Source organism: Heterodontus francisci, chromosome 20 (genome assembly GCF_036365525.1).
Source record: "Heterodontus francisci isolate sHetFra1 chromosome 20, sHetFra1.hap1, whole genome shotgun sequence".
NCBI classification, from domain to species: Eukaryota; Metazoa; Chordata; class Chondrichthyes; order Heterodontiformes; family Heterodontidae; genus Heterodontus; species Heterodontus francisci.
Window position 1 is genome coordinate 56634011 of NC_090390.1, and position 24414 is coordinate 56658424.

Below are 24414 nucleotides of genomic sequence, written 5' to 3' on the forward strand. Positions count from 1 at the left end.
AGTTGTCATAAACATGAGCAATAATGTAGTTTTATAAGCAAGGTTTGTGCTACTGTTACAACATGAGATCAGACTTAACACTTGCGGGGCCGAAAACAAAGAGGAGGAACTGGCTCATCATGGAGCCCAACATGAGACCGAAGCTCTCCAGCTTGGAGCCAGACATCATCTCATGGGTGTCTCATTAAAAGCAGCGCCATTCTTCACATTAATTCTGATGCCTTTTTTTGTGGTAGCAAGCGAAAACAGGTGGGGCAGGATCAGTAGGTGGTCCATGGGTCTTTTGCCCCACTTAAGTGGTCTGTGGACAAAAACATTTGAGAACCACTGATTTAGAGAAAGAAGGTGGCAAACGTGCCGGGAGACAAGAAGCCACTGTAGGTTAAAAGGATCGGCATAATTGGTGACTGGGACTTAGTTAGGCTAGGATACAGGCTGCTGCATTTTGGCCACCGGTACCAGTTTTATTTTTCCATCCTCTCCACTGATTCCTGGGCTGTTGCTAGATCTAACTGAGCAAAAATTTCCTCCAGTTTAATGTCAGCAAATTAATATTCATTCCCCAACTCCCACCAACACCTACATGCCTGACTTTCACTCAATTAACCTCCCCAGCTGCTATCTTATCATCAGAGGTTTAGAATCTTACCACAGAGCTTGACCCAAGCTGTACAATTTTCTCAGTTGCTGTTAGCAACACCACTTTTTTTAAGCTTGCTGCAGATAAAATTTGTGCTTTTACATGGGAAGATTAAGCCTATAAGCATTGCTCAAGTTTCTTTCATGTTAAAAACTAGCTTTTAAAGAGATCAAACGTCAGTGTATTCTAGCTGAATATTCCTGCACTGAGGAGAGAAAATTAAACTTTGTTTTTGTAAAGCATACAAAGGAATCAGAAGGCACAGCTTCATGAGATGCACTGATCAATCACATTCAGGAGATGCATTTTACTTAAAATGCTCTTGCCATATAAATTTCCAGTGTAAATTTGAATCTTTAACACACCAAGCTGCAGAAAAAAAATGCCATTCCAGTGCTCCAATGGCAACCCATCAGCCAAAATCGGTCATCAGTTTACTCCATTAGATCAATCCATTAATTTTAAATTCAGCCCATCAATTTTAAATTTCATACCATTTCAAATGATCTTTGGTTTATAATCTTCGTAGAGCCAGAAAAAAACTTCATAGAATATTAGAGAACATTACACATATTAAACGTAACCCACATCGCTTAAATTAAAAGCTGAATTTGTAATTACCCTCCTAAAACATATTCCTAAATATGCAATTATAATAACAGACACACTCAGAATGTTCTGTTTTTAAAAACAATTGCAAGAATAAAATGATTCCAAATCACTGCAAATATACATGAATATTTCCTAAAATAATTGGTAAATTTGACAAGATTGGGTTCTGTGCATTTCCAGCTACAAAGGATTACATCTGGTATGATGTGTAGCTTTATCTTACCTCTTCTCTGGGTACCAGTGTGGGAAAAGCATTGGGACTTGCCGTTTGTAATACTATGAGGCTCACAAAATTCCAACAATTACTGCAGTATAGACGAGAACACGAGAACAGCGTTAACTTTTCCACGGACTGCAGCGGTTCAAGGAGGCAGTTCACCACCACCTTCTCAAGGGCAATTAAGGATTGGCAACAAATCGCCTTGCCAGCGATGCCCACATTCCATGAACGAATAAAAACAAATCTCTGGTCTTCTGCTAACTAGCATTTGAAGAAAGCACAGCAGCATATATTGGAAAATAGCACAAGGAGCTACCAAAAAATTTACAGTGGATAAGTCAAGCCAGCATTAAACTGCTGTTCAAACCTGCAACTGGGAGGGGTGGCAGGGAACTAGTTGGAGAATCCAAGGAAAGAAATGTAGCACCTAAAATTAAGTAGGTACTGAGGTTTTACTTTGATTACACAAGTCAAACCAATTTTGTTTTAGCAGGCATGACCAAGCCAAACTTTAATACGACCGAGCCAAACTTCAATATATCAAGATTTCAAGACGCCACTGTAGTTACAATATTAAAGAATTTCAAATTTATAGAAGAAAAACAGATTCCACACTTGTTTTGATAAACAAATCATAACTGAAAAATATGCCCAATTTAATCTAGCCCAACTGAATTAAAACCGCTACACGTGAACCCATTCGTGCTCACAAACAAGTCATTTATTTAAACCTGAAATAGCTTGAAACAGAACTAGAGCAAAATACGATTCTTTTAGGAAAGTTCATTAATTCAGTATTTTTTTTTAGTTATATCTTACCCGTAGCAAATGTGTTGTGAACACTGTGGAAGGAAATGGCATTGACTGGATAGATCTGTTCAAGATTGTTTTCTTTTAATCGATGACATTTAAAAGCGTATTTTTTCTTCTGCACTTCTGGGTTCGGATCAAGGTACTCCACTGCAACACGTCCTTCAATTGAACTGAGAACATAACCCTAAAAGGGAGGGTAAAATTCTGATCATATAAAAACTAAATCCACAAGTTACACAAATTAGATTAAAAACCCCTTTCCTATAAATCAATAGCTATTGATCCCAATGTCCTAATACTTCATTAGATTCAGGACAGGAGAATCAATTCATTATTTAGCTCTCATCAGCCACTGTTCAGAATGTATTCTGAACACATAGTAATATTAGAAATACAGGTGTCAGATTGGCACCTGTAAATTGTGAGCTAGTTGAGCTGACTGGAGTACACACACAGTACATAACTGAGACCAAAATAACTTCGCCAGCTGTATTTTGCACTTGGCAACAAGAGAGAGCTCTTCACGTGCATTCTTACACACACCCACAGAACTCCGTAACCCTGTTGTAGTGCTACTTCTCATAACATCAAGTATCCCATTTAAAAAGATACAAGTTCAATGAATCACCCGTGCTTTTCTTAAACATTGCTTTCCACTAAGCTGGAATTTTATTACACTTGTGCAAAGCCGAAGTCACGATTCAATATTTACCAGAGACGGATAGTCTCTCTTGCTGACTTCAGTGCAGTGGGGTTAAACTGGCACTTGAGTTGGTTGCATATTTGCATCAGTGGGCATCCAAAGCTGCTTTGCATCAATTTGAAAAGTACAATTTAAAAGCATTGTTAAACTCAAGTACATCGTTTGGTCATTTTTCTAATCTAACAACTAATTTAGCTTTCCCACTATTATGAACTGTGGCAGCAGCAAGAAAGAAAAAGTCAACATGGCCAAAAATGGCTGTCATCAGATTGGTTGCCACCTGCATAACCGAAAGACTTCTAATTCACATGTCCTAATAGCATGAAAAAATCTATTAACAAAAATCTTCATCTCCTATCTTCTGCATCCACAAGGCATGCTGATCATTACTTCTTTCAAAAACAAAAGTTTGTTGCACCCACTTTCCATCAACGAAGAGAGAAGCTGATAAATGCCTCAATGGTAGAATAAGCAGGCAGCAGTCTTACTTTGGCCAACCACCCTCATTAAACCACCATTATAGTTTTCCTTTGCTGCTGTAAAACAAGCATACATAATCATCTTGAAAATTGGAAAAAGAATTTGACAGCTTTCAGCACAAGTAAAATAAGTGGGGTGAAATTAGATAATTGCAGCATCACACATGTGAAGGTGGAAAACTCCAGGGGTGTCTATACCTTGCTAGAGTGTTCATTAAAGAAACATTAGGAAACAGCAGAAATTGACTGCTCATGAGATGTATAAGCAAAATGAGGTAGCTTTAGGAAAAGTATAGTGTTTGAGGTTGCACTGTTAGGACTGCTGAGTATAATACTTGGCTATATAAGGTTTTTGTACCAAAGCAAAATACTGCAGATGCGTGAAATCTGAAATAAAAACAGAAGATGCTGGAAATATTCAGCATCTGTGAAGAGAGAAAGGTCTTTGTACATTTTCACTGGAAAGTATTCTGCCCTGTTTTGGTCCCCACACGTGGTGAAGAATAGAGAGACTTTAGAAAAGGTGAAGACAATCACCAAGATGAAACCAAATCTTAGATTTTTTTTTTAAAAACAGTACAAGCTCAAAATGTTGAGCTCATTACTTTGGAGGAGTGTAGGTTTAGGCAGAATATGATTGAACTTTCTAAAGTAAAGGGATCGGATACGGTCAGTTGAGATAGGCCACTGAAATGTATTTGGATGCTAAAATCAGAGGCAAGCACGTGGAATAGGTAGACAACGTGATTAGATGCCATGATGTATTTATTTCAGAATCATGGCCTTCTGGAACAAATTTTCATAATGTATTAAGTATATGAGGTTGCTATAATCCTTCAAAGGTGAACTTAAGTTCCTGAGAGAAGAAAACATTCACAGTTAGAGAGCAATTTGTTAGTTAGAGCAAATGGCAATGTGTGATGGATAACAACATTCTCTTGGAGCATACTTGATTTCCTTCATAAAATTCATTTTGTGCTAGTTTTTGTGCTTCCCAAGAAATAGCATTAGTAGCAAAATTAGAACAGTACGTGTAGTTATACAATCTATTGATGCAATAATCTTAATGGGCCAAATTATCTTTTTCCAAGGCACTGAAAGATGCTTTTCGCTATACACTGTAATACTTAGTGTACAACCACTAAAACATATAACTAACCAATTATAAACAAATTGATTGTAGTGCACGAGTAGTACAAATGCCGTTGTCAAATATGAACATATCAAGTACCTGTTTATTCGGAAATGCTCGGATACAGCGGGTCTGATACTTCAGACTAGACTCCCTCCTTTGCTGCACATATCCCATGTTCCTCAGGTCCCACACCAGCACACGACGGCTTGCAGTTCCCACAATTAGACGATCCCCAGACACAGAAAGAGTGTACACCTAATAAAGGAAAAAAAAAGCTCTCTAACGTTTTCGCTTAAAATTAATTGCAAGAGCAAGCATGTAAACATCTAAACAATCTTCCAAATCCTGATTTATATACCACTCCCACCTCCCCCCCCACCCCAATCACATGGCTGGAGCAACAACTGAAGTGCCATTCATGGCATCAACTGATGCTGGAGCAGTTACTGGCGCCATCTTTAAAAACATGACGGCGCTGCCTCACTCTCTCAGTGCAGTCAACAGGAGGTCATTGAAACAATACTTCTGTGCTCTTCCAAAAATTTGTAACTCAGCAAGCAGCCCTTCTGGACATACTTCTGACCATGTCAGAGCAAGGATGACCCCCATCGTTCAGTAATGCCTCGCTTCTGATTATCCTCCAGGCTGCAAGGGAAAGGCGGGAGGTCCTTTGCCCCAGCGATGGCAAGAAGAGGTCCTCCCACCAGATCAAGCAAGCCTGGACAGAGATGGCAGAGGTGGTCAGCATCCATGGTGTCACCCAATGAAACTGGGACCAGTGTAGGAATAGGGTCAATGACCTCCTGCGTTCCAAAATTGATTGTTGTGACCTGGTTGTCACCAAACAGCATGCCACATGGGTGCCAAAGCCATTCCAAAGACAGGGAGGTCATGACAGATTGATGGCAGATGCCTGGCTGCATATGTGAAACAAGTCTCCCTAGTTCATACCTCAGCCCAAGACACCATGACAGGTTGAGTCAATATGAGACACAAAACATTCCCCAGGTGTTGAAGAGGGCCCAGTGTTAGTAAATCCTTGATGTTGAGACATTTGGTAATGTTCAATATCTGCATCCTTGCTCTTTCAGGAGAAGAGGCCCCATAACAGGAGGGAGACAGCCAGGACCAGTGATCGAGTGCCCGAGCTGGGTCCTTTAAATCAAGCCGAAGAGGCAGTGCTGGAATTAGCCAGGAGCCAAAGAGGATGTGCCATCTCAGACATGGAGCTCAGGGTCCCAGCGCGAGTGTGATTATTGCCCATCAAATAAAAGTGCAATAATCAAGTTGAATTAGCTCTGGCATGTTGTCTTTAATGGGAAGTATGCTGCCTAACCCATACATGTTTTAACTGCATCTTGCAGGTCGCCGTTCGCAGATGACTGCAGACCCTGAGAGACTGCTGACAACCTCTGGAGGACGAGCAGCACTCAGAGGATGCACCGTCCCATGACTCTCCTACACCTTCCACCACAGCAGACACTCGGTGGGAATCCACTGGTGAGAGCGCCACACATGCGCCTGAGCAGTTGACTGAGGCTGAGACAGCTGAGGCCTCTGACAGTCAGAGGACTGTGGGTGGCCAGACCCATGCTGGGCCCCAGGCAGATAACGAACCTCTGGTATTGACAACACAGGGCATGCTAGAGTTGCAGGGAGAAGTAAGGCAACATCTAGCAGAGATGCCAGAGGCCATGCATAGCCTTCAGCAGATGGTGGAAGAGTCCATCTATGCCATGACTGCTGCCAAGTCCCAGGCATATGAACGCATGGCTTCATCCATCGAGCAGCTGATGACCCTCTTGGAGAGTCGCATTCCACAGATATGCCATGACTTGCAAACCCTCACCTTGGCCATGGGTGCAGATTAGCATTGGCAGGGCTAGAGAAGGACCAGGAGCCTGGAAAACTTTCCCACTCATAATCCTTCTCTGGTGAGCAGGGAGGTTCAAACGAACAGTGTGTGCAAGGAGAGGATGCACTGCATATCTGGGGTCTCCCCTAAGGGTGTTTAGAGTGTGGACACCAGCTCTTCAGCCTCTTCGCCAGTGAGTCCAGCTCTAGGAGCCATGATGCCAGAGGACAGTCCTGCACCAGTGCAGGAAGCCCTCCGGGCCTCAGGGACCCAGAGGATGACCACTAACACACACAGACACAACAATGTCATGTTTACTTTACTTAAATTTTCTTTTGTGCCAATCATTAGCCATCATTGTTTGTAAATCAGCTTCCAATTTGCCTTATTTGTGACTCTCAGAACCCCAACATAACCCTCACAGCATTGCCAATGTGGTCACATACATCATTATCATGGCAATGAGAATGAAGACGTATTCTACAAATGCTACCCCATAGGCACTCGCGCACATTGTAAGTGGCCTTCATTCAGGAGAGCTAAATGGTACGGAGGTGGAAGACTACATGCAGGATGGTCAACATATTCGACATTCTTATTGAACAGACATCAGGATTGTTGAAATGGGTCATAAGGTTGTGTCTGGCGCAATGCTCACCGTGTCTGGCCTGCACTGCTGTGCTGTGCTCTTCCATAGCTGCTTGGCTATGTCTCTCGCATCCTCTTCATCAGAGGATGCTTGTTGCTCACGTACGTCTTCCTCATGTAAGGCCTCACCCCACTGAAGCGCAATATTAAGTACAGCACAGCAAATCACCACGCTATATGCAACCCTCTCTGGAGAATACTACAGGGCTCCACCAGATCTATCAAGGCATCAGAACCGCATCTTCAGCAGCTTGATGGTCGCTTGGGTAGAGCCATGAAAAGCGCTGTACCGCTCCTCCACGTCATTGCGAGGATTCCTCACTGGCATCAGAAGCCATTTCTTCAAGGGATAGCCCTTGTCCCCCGAGAATCCATCCCTGAAGGACAGCAGGGCAAGTGAAAAGCAGTGGCACCTGTGACTGGCAAAGTATGTAGGAGTCTTGGCAGCATCCCAGGAAGAGGGCACACACTTGTAGAAATGTTGTCTGTGGTTGCAGACCAGTTGAACATTGATAGAATGGAACCCCTTCTTGTTGAAGAAGGTGGCTGGTTGGCCCATGGGCATGCATACAATCAATTACACCTTGCACCTGTGGAAATCCAGCTATCGCCCCAAATCTGATGGCCTTTGGCCTGATTCTCCTTGCCCGTCTGGTAGTGCACAGAGTCCCTGCCCTTCTTGGATAGGACATTAGTCATCTTCTTGATGCAGCAGTGCGCTGTGACCTCAGACTCCCTCCACCCCCCCACACATGTGCCTGATGGATCCTTGGAATAAAATGAATAAAATTTGATTGCCGCAGTAATCTTCAGGGCCACAGGCATATGACCACCGACTCCCATTGGTCGCAATTCGTTGTGTAGAAGGCCGCATAGGTCTGCGATGGCCTCTCTGGACAGCCATAGCCTTCGCTGGCAGTGTCGCTCGGATACCTGGAGATAGGTTACGCGAGTCCTGTAGACTCTCTGGCATACATGGGTTCTTCCTGACATCGCTGGCTGCTGCTGTTCGCGTCTTGGAGCTTCTGGCTGAACCGCAGCTGCCTCTTAGGCCCACCTCCAGAGGAAGCACCTCAACATGCCAAGGGGATCCAGAAAAACAGGGTGTCTGAGACCCATGCCAATTTCCCTGGGCCCTTCAGCTTCCTTCAGATGTAAAAATGAACCTGTCTGGCCAAATGTTTGTCAATTTTTGCTCGTCCGAATGCCTGATGTGGCTCTAGAGTAATGGTTACTGTTGGTCAAATATCTTTTCCAGAAGCATGATGCTTCACACCCATACCATCATTTAGGATGCCCGCTAATGACCCGACACATACACCTGTGCGCTCAGATTTTGCCCCTTTCACAGTTCCCCCATTTACGCACGAGCCCCTTGCAGAGCTCCCTCATTCGTACACAAGCCCCTGGGACACTCAGCAAAGCAACAATGGCTGCTGTAAACCCCACTTCCTCAATGCTATGATTAGGTTACCTTCCCTTTAGCAGCACCGAGGACTCTTGCCTCAGCTTAGCAAAGTCACGGGCGGCACGGTGGTTAGCACCGCAGCCTCACAGTTCCAGGGACCCGGGTTCAATTCTGGGTACTGCCTGTGCAGAGTTTGCAAGTTCTCCCTGTGACCGCGTGGGTTTTCGCCGGGCGCTCCGGTTTCCTCCCACAGCCAAAGACTTGCAGGTGATAGATAAATTGGTTGTTGGAAATTGCCCCTAGTGTAGGTAGGTGGTAGGGAATATGGGATTACTGTAGGGTTAGTATAAATGGGTGGTTGTTGGTGGGCCAAAGAGCCTGTTTCAGTGCTGTATCTCTAAATAAAATAAATAATAAAATAGAATAAACTGAAGGCACGCGAGTGCCGCACGTCAACCACAAAATTGAGGAACCTTCGTTGGATCGCAGTGAATTAGATTCAATTTAAAGCAGCATTTCAAACATTTAAATTACAACACCGTCATGTCAGGACATCAGTACTTTCCTGCCTCTGACAGAATCAGCATACTGTGGTATGGCACCAGATTTTGTGGCGGACCCCCCAAAACCCCACAGAACCTGTCTCTAACAAGAGAACAAAATTCAGCCCCCCCCCCCACATATACCAGGCCCCACCCTACCAAATCAACCCACTGACCAATCAGTAAAGTGCAGACAGACAAAAACTGATTATTATAGATGGTGACAACCATCTTAAGCCAATTAGTATTTAACATGCTATATAATAAAAGCATCCAGTACATAAGTAAATCATACTTCATACTCTCCATTAAATTCAAATTCAGAAATAAATTACTGTACTGGCTCTGAACAGCAAGTGCATTATACTAATTGTTTGAAGACCACTCAAAAATTATGTAGACAAAAGTATGTGCATTACAAGACACATTTAACTTGAACTTTAAAGTTACACATAGCAATGTAAGCAAGCCTTTTATAAAAGGACTTAATCATAAAGTTGATTCATGAAGTTTTATCAAAGCAAAACTTGTAAAATACCAGTTTACAAGTATTTTGAGCATTATGATTTTTGCTTTCAGTGTATTCAACTTGCTAGAAAATTGATCAATAATTGCAAAATGAAAGCACTGTTTGTGAGGGCTTTACATTACACTACTTTCTCAGTTAAAATTGATATAGGGGCAAGGGAAGAAAAAAAAAATCACTATCAAGCCCAATCCCATTCTCTCCCAAACGTCTCTGGTTTATTTCCAGCAGATTGCACGAGGATTACCTGTTGGGTGCAACATCCAATCTATCCCTCACAAACCTAGGGTGGGACTAAAACCAAATGAGATCAAGTCTGAGATCTTACTGGTCAGTATGTCTTAACTATGATAAAGTATTCCAAAAAAAGTAAAGACGCCAAACAGTCACACTCCAAGATTACTGACTCTGCTGCACAACTTGGTGTCATCAGCAAAATTGCTATCTAGGCTGTGCTGTTCTTCAGATCATTAAGGAACCCTGGGGAAACCTACTCATGACTAGTCCCCATTGAGGACATGCTTCCCATTTGACCCTCTGAATCAGGAAACCAAACTTTCTCAAACAATCCTTCACGCAGTACTTCATAAAATGTACCCACTGAATTGTCAGTCGTGTCCGCCAATAGATGCTAGAACTCTGAAGTACAAACATAGATATAAAGGGGATGTACAAGTGAATAAAGGCTTGTGGAGGTCTGAACAAAGAATAGCTCCAACTGAAGATAAAAAAGGCACTCAATACTATGTCACCCCCTTTGTATGACGGTCATAAACTGGATCATAAGCAAAGCAACATTAGGTAGAGACACAGACAGAAGTTGACATCAACTTGCAAAGAGGAGCCAGGCCAGTAAAGGATGCGCAGTACTCAAATGTTATCCTCACTGAAAGAAAAAGGAGCTCAAGATCAGTTTCTCAGTCTGTAAATGCCTATTATACAACAGAACAATTGAGAACTATAGAACGTGGGTCACTGATTTTGACTATCCAAGTGTACACACATAACAAGCACGCAGGATAAAAAGAGTGGAGATGCCTGGGACACTGATAAAGGGACAGGAGCAACAGAAGAAACGCTTGGGGATTTCTCATGCAAGAATGTTGACTTTCAAATAGGAAGATGAAAGTAGGCACTTACTTGCAGCAACATAATACGGAAGACAGCAATGGACAAAACGTGTAATATGGCTGAAGATCTGCAGACTTTCCACATAGTACAAGTGCCTCACGGGGAAAAAAAATGTATGGGAACCCAAAACTGAGATGAGATTATGTATGGGAAGACTTGAATGGAAGAGCAGAAACAGGCAGGCAACTATAGAAATTATACAAAAGCAAAATATTGAGGATGCTAGAAATCTGAATAGAAAATAGTTTCATCTGATGAAAGGTCACAAACCTGAAATGTTAACTGTTTCGCAACCACAGATCATAGAATCATATAATGTTTACAGCACAGAAAGAGGCCACTTGGCCCATCGTGTCTGTGCCAGCTGAAAAAAATGTTCCACCCATTCTAATCCCACCTTCCAGCATTTGGTCCATAGCCTTGCAGATTACGGCATCTGAGGTGCATATCCAGACTTCTTTTGAATGAGTTGAGGGTTTCTGCCTCAACGATCCTTTCAGGCAGTGAGTTCCAGACACCCACAACCCTCTGGGTGAAAAATCCTTTCCTCACCTCCCCTCTAATCCTTCTACCAATCACTTTAAATCTATGCCCCCTCATCACTGACCTCTCTGCTAAGGTAAATAGGCCCTTCACATCAACTCTATCCAGGCCCCTCACAATTATGTACATCTCAAATCACCTCAGCCTTCTCTGTTCCAAGGAGAACAGCCCCAGCCTATCCAATCTTTCCTCATAGCTGCATTTTTCCAGTCCCGCCAACATTCTCATTAATCTCCCCTCTACCCTCTCTCGTGCATTTACACCCTTTCTGTAATGAGGTGACTAGAACTACACACAGTACTCAAGTTGTGGCCTAACCAATGATTTATACAGTTCCAGCAAAACCTCCCTACTCTTATATTCTATACCTCGGCAAATAAAGGAAAGGATTCCATATGCCTTCTTAACCACCTTATCGACCTGTCCTGCTACCTTCAGGGATCTGTGGATATTTACTCCAAGGTCCCTCACTTCCTCTACACCTCTCAGTATTTTCCCATTAATCGTGTATTTCTTTGCCTTGTTTGACTTCCCCAACTGCATCACCTCACACTTCTCCGGGTTGAATTCCATTTGCCACTTTTCTGCCCATCTGACCAGATCATCAATATCTGCCTGCAGCCTACAGCTATCCTCTTCGCCATCTACCACACGGCCAACCTTTGTGTCGTCTGCAAACTTTTTGATCATGCCCCCCACATTTACATCCAAATTTTTGTTAACATATACCACAAAAAGCAGGGGACCCAGAGCGCTGCAGAACGCCACTGCAAACAGCCCTCCAGTCGCAAAAACACCAGTCAACAATTACCCTTTGTTTCCTGCCACTGAGCCAATTTACTATTGTACATTTCCCATGGGATTTTATTTTTTTTTTAAACCAGTCTGCCATGTGGCACCTTGCCTAAAGCCGTTGGTTCCGATGTGGACCACAACTGCTGGATGTTCACCCTCCCCCTTCAAGATGCTCTGCAGCTACTCAGTGACATCCTTGACCTTGGCACCAGGAAGGCAACACATCATCCTGGATTCACATCTGCAGCCACAGAGACGTACGTCTCTTCCCCTGACTATTGAATCACCTATCACTATGGCTCTTCCAGTCTTCCCTGTACCCACCTGTGCAGCTGAGCCACCTGTGGTGCCATGGGCTTGGCTCTGGCTGCACTCCCCAGGTGAACCATCACTTTCCTCAGCATTCAGAACTGAATACCTGTTCGAGAGTGAGATGTAATCAGGGTCCCTGCACTCCCTGCAAGTTTCTTTCTGATTGCCTGGCGGTCACCATTCCCTCTCTCCCTGCATAATCTTAGGCTGTGGGGTGACCGCATCTATACATGTGCTATCTACGTAGCTCTCATCTTCATGAACGCACCATAGTGTTGCCAGCTGCAGCTCAAGTTCCAAAACCTGGAGCTCAAGCTGCTTCAATTGATGACACTTCCTGCACAAATGGTTATCCAGGATACGAGATGCATCCTGGAGCACCCACATAACACAGGAGGTGCATTCTAGAGGTTAAGCAACCCTGCCATACCTCTATTTATAAGTTGACCCTTTGCTACCACTAAAAATAAGAAATGTTACCAACACTAAAACACCTTAGAACTATTAATGAAACCTTACTAGTACTGATAATTCCTACTAATCAATACAGTTCACTAGTTAAAATAAATCTTACTCAAAAAGAGATAATACTCATCAGCTACCCACTTTCTCATTAATACTTTTCTGTTTTTTAGTCTGCCAGTTGTTGCGACGCAGTCCCCAACCTGCAATACTCACCAGCCAATCGCCTGCCTGCATCCCTGTGATGTCACACCTCTTTTTTCTCTTTCCGAATGCGGGCTCTGACTGGTTACAGGCGACAGCGAGCCCCGCTGATTCGCGCTACTCCGACTGAGTGCAGTCAAATTTAGTTCCCCTCCTTACCGAACTCCCTTCTTCACACTCTGTGCCCTCCAAAAGCACTCAGTGCAGACAAGCTGCACCGAGAGGCCCCTGAATTTATACTCTGAAAACAATGCTATGTTAGCTCTGTTAGAGTTCAGAAACCAGTTTAAGCTAGCTACCTAATTAACTGGCTACAGCTACTCTCAAAGAGCTTCTATACCCTTGCTTAAACTCCAAGAAACCTAACTTACCTCTTAACTTAAAGAATTTCAATTATTGCTAAATGTAAACAAAATAAAAACTAGACTTGAGAGATTAACCCATAAATCCACGCACTTACCAAACTCCCTTCTTCACACTCTGAGCTTCAACAGCACACAGATGCTGCCTGACCTGAGTATTTCCAGATTTTTTGTTTTTATTACTTATGATTTCTATGGCCAACTTGGTTATGACAACCAAGAAGGTGCCACTGACCATTTGCCTTCCTTGGAATGGCAATTCTACGGTAATAATTCACAAACTATATTCCACAGCAATTGTTTCTATCTGTACTTGGTATAATTGTATTCCATCCATAACCAAATATTAATTTAGCCAACTTATGAAGGTTTTAATTGACAGTATCAATTTCAAATATCCACTACTTAAAGGGGTGTGAAAAAAGTTAATCAAGTTAGCCATCATTGCAAATTGTTATATTTTTTAAAAGGAGTTACTCCCCACTCTTCTTTACTTTTCTAGAGCAGATTTCAAACAAGGTCATGTTGCATCAATTCAAACATGAATTTCAACAGAATCTGTCAGTAAATTCAACACTGAAAACCAGCTAATCTGCCTGCTTGGAATTTGGAGGCTGGGGCTTCCAGTTTGTGGTGCTCCGCTGCTGAACCAAAGGCCAGCACTCATTCCTCTCCCAACAGCAACTGGGAAGATTCCACCCAAACCCTCCTCTCTGCACACATCTCCAGCAACCCCATCAGCGCCAACACTGTCTTCAGAACAAAGCATTGCCCACTGACACAAATCCAGCAAAACCAAATATCAGCAATAACAGTTCCTAATACCCATCACTACTGAAGATAGGTTACATAACTTCTTTCTTTATTCCCTTAAAGACATGCATCCTCTATGCAGTGTTGGAGTAAAGCTTGATTTGATTTGTTCTGGGAACCACGTGCACAGCAAAAGAGGCTCCAAAGCACTTCATGGGTGGGGTCAGATATTCAGCAAGAATGGGGCTGAGAAACAAGTTCTGGGAGGTAACTGAAGGAATGGGAAAAGACAGGTTTTGAGGAGGTTGTTGAAGATGGAGATACACAGGTACGTGGAGGGATTTAGAATGCAGAGCTAGGATAGCTGAAGGCTCTGGCAATGACCTTGAGGTGAAGGAGTGGAGAGGGGTTGAAAAGAGGAATAAATGCATGTTAATAAGACAGAATGTGACTCGAGACAGAGCTGAACGATATTGCAAGGCCATGGAAGGATAGGTTTTTTTTTCATTCTTTCATGGGATGAGAGTGTCGCTGGCAAGGCCAGCATTTATTGCCCGTCCCTAATTGCCCTTGAGAAGGTGATGAGTTGTCTTCCTGATCTGTTGCAGTCCATCTGGTGTAGATACACCAACAGTGCTGTTAGGAAGGGAGTTCTAGGTTTTTGACCCAGCGACAGTGAAGGAACGGTGATATAGTTCCAAGTCAGGATGGTGTGTGGCTTGGAGGGGAACTTGCAGGCGGTGGTATTCCCATCTATCTGCCGTCCTTGTCTTCCCAAGTGGTAGAGGTCACAGGTTTGAAAGGTGCTGGCCAAGGAGGCTTGGCGAGATGCTGCAGTTCACCTTGTATATGGTACACACTGCTGCTCTGTGCACTGGTGGTGCAGGGAGTGAATGTTGAAGGTGGTGGATGGGGTGCTGATCAAGCGGACTGCTTTGTCCTGGATGGTGTCGAGTTTCTTCAGTGTTATTGGAGCTGCAGCTATATGTGCAAGTGGAGCATTCCAACACACTCCTGATTTGTGCCTTGTAGATGGTGGACAGGCTTTGGGGAGTCAGGAGAAGAGTTACTCGCCGCAGAATTTCCAGCCTCTGACCTGCGCTCGTTTCCATAGTATTTATATGGCTGGTCCAGTTAAGTTTCTGGTCAATGGTAGAATGTTGATGGTGGGGGATTCAGCAATGGTAATGCTGTTAAATGGCAAAGGGAGATGGTTAGATTCTCTCTTGTTGGAGATTGTCATCATCTGGCACGTGTATGGCACAAATATTACCCGCCCCTTATCAGTCCAAGCCTGAATGCTATCCAGGTCTTGCTGCATGTGAACACAGATTGCTTCAGTATCTGAGGAGTCGCAAATGGTACTGAACACTGTGCAATCAGACAACATCCCCACTTCTGACCTTATGATGGAGAGGTCATTGATGAAGCAACACAAGATGGCTGGGCCTGGGACCCTACCCTGAAGAACTCCTGCAGTGATGTCCTGGGGCTTAGATGTTTGGCCTCCAACAACCACAACGATCTTCCTTTGTACTAGGTATGACTCTAACCAATGGAGAGTTTCCCCGATTCCCAGACTTCAATTTTGCTAGGGTTCCTGGATGCCACACTTAGTCAAATGCTGCCTTGATATCAAGGGCAGTCACTCTCTTGAATTCAGTTCCTTTGTCCATGTTTGGAGCTGAGTGGCCCTGGCGGAACTGAAACTGAGCAATGAACAGGTTATTGCAATGTAAATGCCACTTGACAGCACTGTTGTGACACCTTCCATCACTTTGTCGATGATTGAGAGTTGACTGACAGGGTAGCAATTGGCTGGATTGAATTTGACTTGCTTTCTGTGACAGGACAGACCTGGGCAGTTTTTCACATTGTCAGGTAGATGCCAATGTTATAAGCAAGACTGTGAATTTTGAAATCAATTAATTGATCAACAGGGATTTTGTATAGAAATTTGCAGAATTTTAAGCAAATTGGAGTTTGTATAGGGTGAAGCTCAGCAGCAGGGTATAGAAGTGGGGCAAGGAACCCATTAGAGAAAAGTCGATCTTGGAGCTGACAAAGACATGACTGAAGTGGGCACAAGAGAGAAAGACAGACAGACAGACTTGGGTTTATGTAGCACCTTTCATGGCCACCAGACATTCCAAAGCACTTTACAACCAAGCACGTTTGAAATTCAGTCACTGTCGTAAAGTAGGAAACTTGGCAGCTGAATTGCACAGAGCAAACTCCCACAAACAGCAATATGATAATGGCCAGATAATCTGTTTTTGTGATGTTGATTGTGGGATAAATATTGGCCAGGACACCAGGGATATTTCCTCTGCTCCTCTTCAAAACAGTGCCACGGGATCTTTTGCATCCGCTTGAGGCGGCAGACTGGTCTTCAGTTTAACGTTGCATCCAAAAGACAGAATTGACGTGGAAATTGGAGAGGATATAGGGTGTGGAGTTCAGCTTCGAATTAAAATGCACAGAGTTTGGACTCTCAAGTGATGGAACACAACAGCAGGACGCAGAGTTTACAGAAGCAGACTCCATGCTTGCGGGGCTCAACAAGGACAGCAAGCGAATTAGAAATGCAGCAAGGACGAAACCCTGGGGAGCATCCTTGTGGCTGCAGGAAGAGAAGCCATGGCAGGAATTGTGCTAGTTATGCTGGAAAGAGGAGGGAATAAGAAGAGCACAGATCCACAGAACTGCACCAGCAGGAACAAATAATGCACCTTTTTTTGCAGTTGAGGGACTATCGTAGGTGACTTTACCCTCGCTAGGACGGTTGTATTTGAGGATGGAAACCAGGCTGAAGGATTTAAACAGTGAATTGTAAGCAGATCACTAGGATGTAGATAAGAGTAGAAAGTAATTTGAGAGACATCTCATGCCCTAATGAGCCTACTCTATTTTATTTTTAAGTAATAAAACCTTACGTGGCAGTGTTGTAATTAATTTCAAAACCTGACTGGACAAAGAACTGAATTAAACCATCCATTTAGCGACTCCTGATTAGTCATTAGTTCACCTCATGCCTTTAGAGGTTTGTTTACTATGGCTCAAATATCTCTGAAATTACTCTTTACATGAAGCATAAAAACCACACAATATTTAAGAAAATTAATGGAAAGGTAGCCTGCTGCCCTGATCTCCACTCCAACTATTGCCACTCTTAATAAATTTCTTTCTCTGCCCAAGACATTGGCTGACAAACTTTTTTTTATTGGCTCATGGGATGTGGGAGTTTATGGGTGGGCCAGCATTTACTGTCCATCCCTAACTGCCCTCGAGGTGGTGGTGGCAGCAAGTTGCCTTCTTGAACTGCTGCAGTCTTTGGGTGTAGGTACACCAACAGTGCTGTTAGGAAGGGAGTTCCAACATTTTGACCCAACGACAGTGAAGGAATGGCTAAAAAGTTCCAAGTCAGGATGGCGTGTGGCTTGGAAAGGAACTTGCAGGTGGCAGTATTCCCGTGCATCTGCTGCCCTTGTCCTTCTAGGTCGTAGAGGTCGTGGGTTTGGAAGTTGCTGTTGAAGCCAGAGAGGTCAGGAGCTGAGTGGCCCTGGCAGAACCCAAACCGAGCATCAGTGAGCAGGTTATTGCTGAGCAAGTGCCACTTGATTACACTATCGACGACTCCTTCCATTACTTTGCTGATGATTGAAAATAGACTGATAGGGCGGTAATTGGCCGTGTTACACATGTCCTGCTTTTTGTGTACAGAACGTGTCTGGACAATTTTCCACACTGCCAGGTAGATGCCAGTGTATAGCTGTACTGGAACAGCTTGGTAGGGCGCAGCTAGTTCTGGAACACAGGTCTTCAGTACATTGCCAGAATGTTGTCAGGGCCCATAGCCTATGCAGTATCCAGTGCCTTCAGCCATTTCTTGATAGCACATGGAGTGAATCGGATTGGCGGAAGACTGACATCTGTGATGCTGGGGACTTCAGGAGGAGGCCGAAATGGATCAACAACTTGGCACTTCTGGCTGAAGATGGATGCAAATGCTTCAGCCTTGTCTTTTGCAATGACGTGCTAGACTCCACTATCATGAGGATGGGCATATTTGTGGAGCCTCCTCCTCCTCCTGTTAGTTGTTTAATTGTCCATTACCATTCACAGCTAGATATGGCAGGACTGCAAAGCTTAGATCTGATCCATTGGTTGTGGGATCGCTCAGCCCCATCTACTGTATGCTGCTTCTGCTGTTTGGCATATAAGTAGCCCTGTGTTGTAGCTTCACCAGGCTGAGGCCTTGTTTTGAGCTATGCCTGGTGCTGCTCCTGGCATGCCCTCCTGCATTCTTCAAAAACCAGGGCTGGTCCCCCAGCTTGATGGTAATGGTAAAGTGGGGGATATGCCAGGCCATGAGTTTCCAGATTATGGTTGAATACAATTCTGCTGCTGCTGACGGCCCTCATGGATGCCCAGATTTGAGTTGCTAGATCTGTTTGAAATCTATCCCATTTAGCATGGTGGAGATTTACTAGGATGTTGCCTGGTATGGAGGGAAGGTCTTACGAGGAAAGGCTGAGGGACTTGAGGTTGTTTTCGTTAGAGAGAAGGAGGAGGAGAGGTGACTTAATAGAGACATATAAGATAATCAGAGGGTTAGATAGGGTGGATAGTGAGAGTCTTTTTCCTCGGATGGTGATGGCAAACACGAGGTGACATAGCTTTAAGTTGAGGGGTGATAGATATAGGACAGATGTCAGAGGTAGTTTCTTTACTCAGAGAGTAGGGGCATGGAACGCCCTGCCTGCAACAGTAGTAGACTCGCCAACTTTAAGGGCATTTAAATGGTCATTGGATAGACATATGGATGAAAATGGAGTAGTGTAGGTCAGATGGTTTCACAGGTCGGCGCAACATCGAGGGCCGAAGGGCCTGTACTGCGCTGTAATGTTCTATAATATGAAGGGGCTTCGTCTCCACAAGGACTGTGCGGTGGTCACTCCTACCAGTACTGTCATGGACAGAGGCATCTGCGACGGGTAGATTGGTGAGGTCGAGGTCAAGTAGGTTTTTCCCTTTTGTTGGTTCCCTCATCACCTGCCACAGACCCAGTCTAGTAGTTATGTCCTTTAGGACTTGGCCAGTAGTGGTGCTACCGAGCCCTACATTGAAGTCCCCCAGAGTACATTCTGTGCCCTTGCTACCCTCAGTGGTTCTTCCAATTGGTGTTCAACATGGAGAAATACTGACTCATCAGCCGGGGGTGGGGGGTGCAGTGGTAACCAGCAGGAGGTTTCTGTGCCCATATTTAGCCTGATGCTATGAGACTTCATGGGGTCCAGAGTCAATGTTGAAGACGCCCAGGGCAACTTCCTCCCAACTATATACCACTGTGCCGCCACCTCTGGTGAATCTGTCCTGACAGGACATACCCAGTGATGCTGATGGTGGTGTCTGGGATATTGTCTGTCATGTATAACTCTGAGTATGACAGTCAAGCTGTTACTTGACTAGTCTGTGAGACAGCTCTCCCAATTTTGACACAAGCCCCAATATGTTAGTAAGTTTCCTGCCACTACTGCTACCAGCCCCACATACCACCAGGAATCAGCAGACCCTCGGGTACTGGCGTCAAGCAAGTCCCGGAGAATAATGAAGAAACACAGCCTAGTAATGGGCTCCTCTCCACTGAGGCCCAGCGCTAAGGATTTACTCAGCTCATAGTGAGAATTCCTAGAACTTTTTATAAAAATCCTTCTTGAGCTTAGCTTCTCCACAAACAGTTCCTCCTCCTCCTTTGGTGTTGCAGTAGGTGCCCCACTGCAGCAGCACCAACTTGCAGCACCAGAATCCAATTTGGGAGGCAGAAACAGCACCAAGAGCCTTTCCTGAATGTATAAAAAGCCAGGAACGTGGGTTCGGATCAGAGGAAGGTGAACTCCCAAGCTGACCCCCTTCTGCAGGCAAAAATACCCTGAGGAAATTCCCAGCCACAGTAACTTGGGGTTCTCAAAATATCTACACAAAGTGAAAATTATGCTTCTGTCCTGACTGATATGGTAGTAGCAGTGGAAAAAAATAATGGAACAATTTCTTTGCCAAAAAGAAGCTGGAATGCAAGTTTTGCAAAGGACTCCTCATGAATCTAAGGACCACCTGTCAGAATGTCATATCAAATACTCTCAGTCCAAAATAAGTACTTACAGTTCAATAGGTCTGTAAGCCAACATTAATGCTAACAGTGCAATCTTTCAGACAAGAAGATCCACATTACACAAAGACCTTCAAAGGATGGATATTTTAACTTCTGTAGCTGAAGCTCCCAGCTGGGAACTAATGAAAGTCTACCTGGGCATAGTTTCTAAATAATTTCAAATTCCTTCCCCAGGAAGGCTGCACGTCAAGTATATTCAAGGCAGAGAAGGATAGATTTTTGGATAGTAAAGGGAAATCAGGGATATGGGGATCATGCTGGAAGGTAGAGTTGAGGTAGATCAGCCATGGTCATACTGAATGCAGGGGCAGCCTCGAAGGGCCAAAAGGCTTACTCCTGCCCTATTATTTTTCATTATGTTCTTAAATAGCCTGCTTAAACTGGACATTAAGAGACAGTCCCCTAACAAATAAAGGTAATGAAAGACCAAAATAGCCACAATATTCCAATTTAAACCTGGGTGTTAAAAATCAACTTCAAAAGTAAATGTCAGAGGTACTCTACATTGTGAATGGCAGCTGAGAAAGAACAAACTGACTTTGTAACTAATATTTCACATTTTTTATGTCATAGTGCACAACACACTTTATCTAATCCACATCTACCTTGCGCCAAATCATAACTTTAGATAAATCACACCTGAAGTTCATATGGAATAGCTGGCCACCATCCCTCCCCCGCCCCCTCCATTTAAGACAGGACAGTGGAATCATGAGATGCAAACCATCTGCCCCTATGTAATCTACCTCAGCTAAGTGTTTGGTCCAAGAGTATTACCTCACAATCCCAGATTGAGGCATTGATATAAATGCAGCAGATGAACATTTACCCATCGACATATCAATTTACCAAGAACAGCAAGTGCTCTACAGCCACTACAAGTGAATATTGAACTTTTCTTTTACCCATCTGCCTTGACGTGAACACATCTATTATTACAGCCAAACGTAGAGGTTCTCCTCTTAAGAGTTTTTCATCTTATCTTGGTCACTTCTTGGCCTCTAAGAAAGCAGTACTCTGTGGAACTATTGATTGAGCACATTTGGTCAAAGTGATTCTCACATTCCCTACAAGCATACGAACTGGATTGCATCATCTCCTTTATCTACCTTCAGTTCTTCCTCCCCCCAGTTATTTAATGTCAACTACCAAGAGAACATTGACCTTCATACATTATCAAAGCATGATGTGCGAACTGCAGTCATTCAGCCGTAACAATTTTGTCTTTAAAACACAGTCAACCACTTTCAACTTGCACTTAAGAATTTTTATTCATTTTTTCTTCTTTTTGAATTATAGGACCTGGAATTTGGAAAGGACCAGCCTTTATGACATTGTCTCATTGGTGGATAATCCTAAATTAGTTAGTACCAGCAACTTGTGATAAATGCAACTTAATAGGAACCAAGTAAACTTTTATCTGTGGCCACAGACAAAAATTTTGGACAAGTTGCAGAGACCAACAAATCCTGATTTGTTCAGATTTAAAATTTGTCCACCTATGAGGCAAAAACATGAAAAACAGCCCTTTCCAAACTTTAACACCCACAACAGAATATACTAGTAAGTAAAAAACACCACGTAAAGACAACTGAATAGTCCAAGAATCAATTGACATAACCCAAGGGTTACATTTAGCCCATAATATACATCCTGATCTAGGTGACCAGTGTGTTTCATATCTCTCCCCGCCCCCCCCACCCAAAAGCATTAACATAATTCATAAAACAAATCAATATTTTGTGAAAAATTACCATTCAATTGACAAGCAAATTATTCTCAAAGCCATGCAAGAGAATGTAATACATTGCATACTACATCAAGGGCACTAGCATGCGCACATTTAAATTAAGTTCTTTAGTAAGAACTAATACCTCAAAGACTCCAACACTTGTTTAACATGGACACACACACACAAAAAAAATCAATCATTCAAAACCAATTTTTAAAAATGGTCGCAAGTCCCAGAAACAAGATTCGACATTCCAATGGAAGCCCAAACTGCACTGGCTATTGTATTCTCTGCAGCATTACTTTTATCACTATGTACAGGTTATTAGATTCACAAAACCGAAGAATGTTTAAAGTAAACTAGACACAAAAGCAGTGAAGTGCAATTTAAAAAAAAAAGACTCAAAACAAGGGTTCACCCACTGACACACATTATTGAAATGAAACAGTGCAGATAAACCCTTTTAAGTACCGAATGTCTTTTGGAATTTGCAAGTTAGTTAACTGCCAAAAATTATTTTTATTTTTTGGTATTATACAGCAAAATCATGTTGAAAGTGTTATTTGGAAAGCTGAGATATTGGTTAGAAGTGTTAATGAGGATGATAAAGATGATGGCCCAGATTTTGCGGACAGTTAAAAAGCAAGGGCGCTCCCTGCTGACCTCAAAGAAAGCCTCGCTGAGACACCTTGTGATCTCTGTGGTAAGAAATTCACCTCTCCTGACGTGCAACTGATTGCAGGATTCTTTAGTGGGGATTCCCACTGTTGAGCTACAGTGATGTCACCAAGCTGTCCAAGCATCAATTCACATTAAAGAGTTCGCAAACAGCCAACCAGGAAATGAAAAGTACTAATAATCAAATTATGTTTTGAAAATTTTATACAGAGCAAAATAAAGCTTGAAGCATACACATGGGGTTACGGTAGAAGCTGAAACATCATGATCTTTAAATTTTTCTCTAATTACTAGATTTAAAAAAATAATTTAATCACAATGATGACATTTAACAATATTCCACAAATATAAAGCTATTGGTTCAGTCAAATTGGTTATTAGTTACTCTAAGCTCTACTAAAAAACCCAGATACCACATTCAGCAAAGCTCAACTTTTTATGGGGCTCATAACAGCAATGAGAGCGGACAAAGGGGAGTTCTTGCGCAAGAAGCCCTGGTCTTTGGTATAAAATACATCGTTAAGTGACAGAAACCGAAACCAGCACTGGTAATCTACTATATGCACAGCATATCTACTAGTCTCAATGCCTATTAGCAAATTTAGTCAGGTATTTGCACTTACGTCCTGAAATTCTGCAGGAGTTTTCTCATGAAATAGCAATCTCAGCTATCTCATTCCCCGAGTGCACAATTAAAAACTTCATAAATATCTGACCTTTAATTACCTCCCTTCACTTTAGCTGCTTTTCAGATTCCCCTTTCTATGATCTCAAACATGCTTACATTGAGGCCTACCATCCAGACATAATAAATTTAAAAGTCTTATCACATTTTTCTGCTTGACTGCGAACCGCAACTATGCTTAAAAGTTTTTTTTTAAATGATAAACTGAAAGAAACAGTTATTTGATAATACAGATGCACTTCAGTTTCACAAACTAGGTGAACTGGTTTTTGTAACACATACATCTTTTTTCATAAGCCATCATACATATACACATATAAATACACACGATCTGGAATGAATTCAAGACTACCACATGTAGTAGTTAAGTCAATGTTCATCCATACATTCTCATAGGGAAAGCCCACAACTAAAGGTCTTTGATATGTTCGCACAGGCATAAATAGTTTTTAAATTCTTTTTTGCTGAATTCAAGCTTGCAATTTGGATCAACAGTTTAAACAATAATACATGTGCTTCTTTAGAAATACTGGTCGTCAGGTACTTTTTGCACTGCGAGTGTGATCTTCCCAACTCCTAAGCGCTCATAAATCAAACGATAGAGCTGATGGGTCATGCAGATTCTGCCAGTCTACTCTGTGCACACATTCATCAGAAGAAGTATTACTCACTCAGATAAAAAACCTGATGCCATAATGAACCACAGTGAACCAATAAACAGCTCCATCGACAACGCCTGTCTGTTCCACTCCATTCTGTCACAGATTCATCACTAGCTCTTGGAAGCTAATATGCTATAAATCATACCCTCATTCACCACAACCTATTTTCTCTAAACTAAGATCTTACTAAAAATTAGGCTAAGAGTAATGGGGTGGCTTCATGGCCACTTAGTAGATAATGTAGTAGATAATACACTAGTAATAGGGTGCTTAAGGTGAGTATTTAACTACCCAGGATTTAGTTATATTACCATATAAGCATTATAACTACAAGATCTGAAC

General features: G+C 42.9%; 1 protein-coding gene across 1 annotated transcript in view; it reads right to left on the bottom strand.

Annotated features, from left to right (window-relative positions):
- The window catches only part of bub3 (BUB3 mitotic checkpoint protein), a 44050-nt gene that overhangs the window by 9880 nt on the left and 9756 nt on the right, over positions 1-24414 (bottom strand). Inside the window, exons 5-6 of the mRNA XM_068052811.1 lie at positions 4699-4857; positions 2292-2469 (exon numbers count right to left, since the gene is read on the bottom strand). Coding sequence (XP_067908912.1) covers positions 2292-2469; positions 4699-4857 — 337 coding nt within the window. The remainder of the gene's footprint in view (positions 1-2291; positions 2470-4698; positions 4858-24414) is intronic.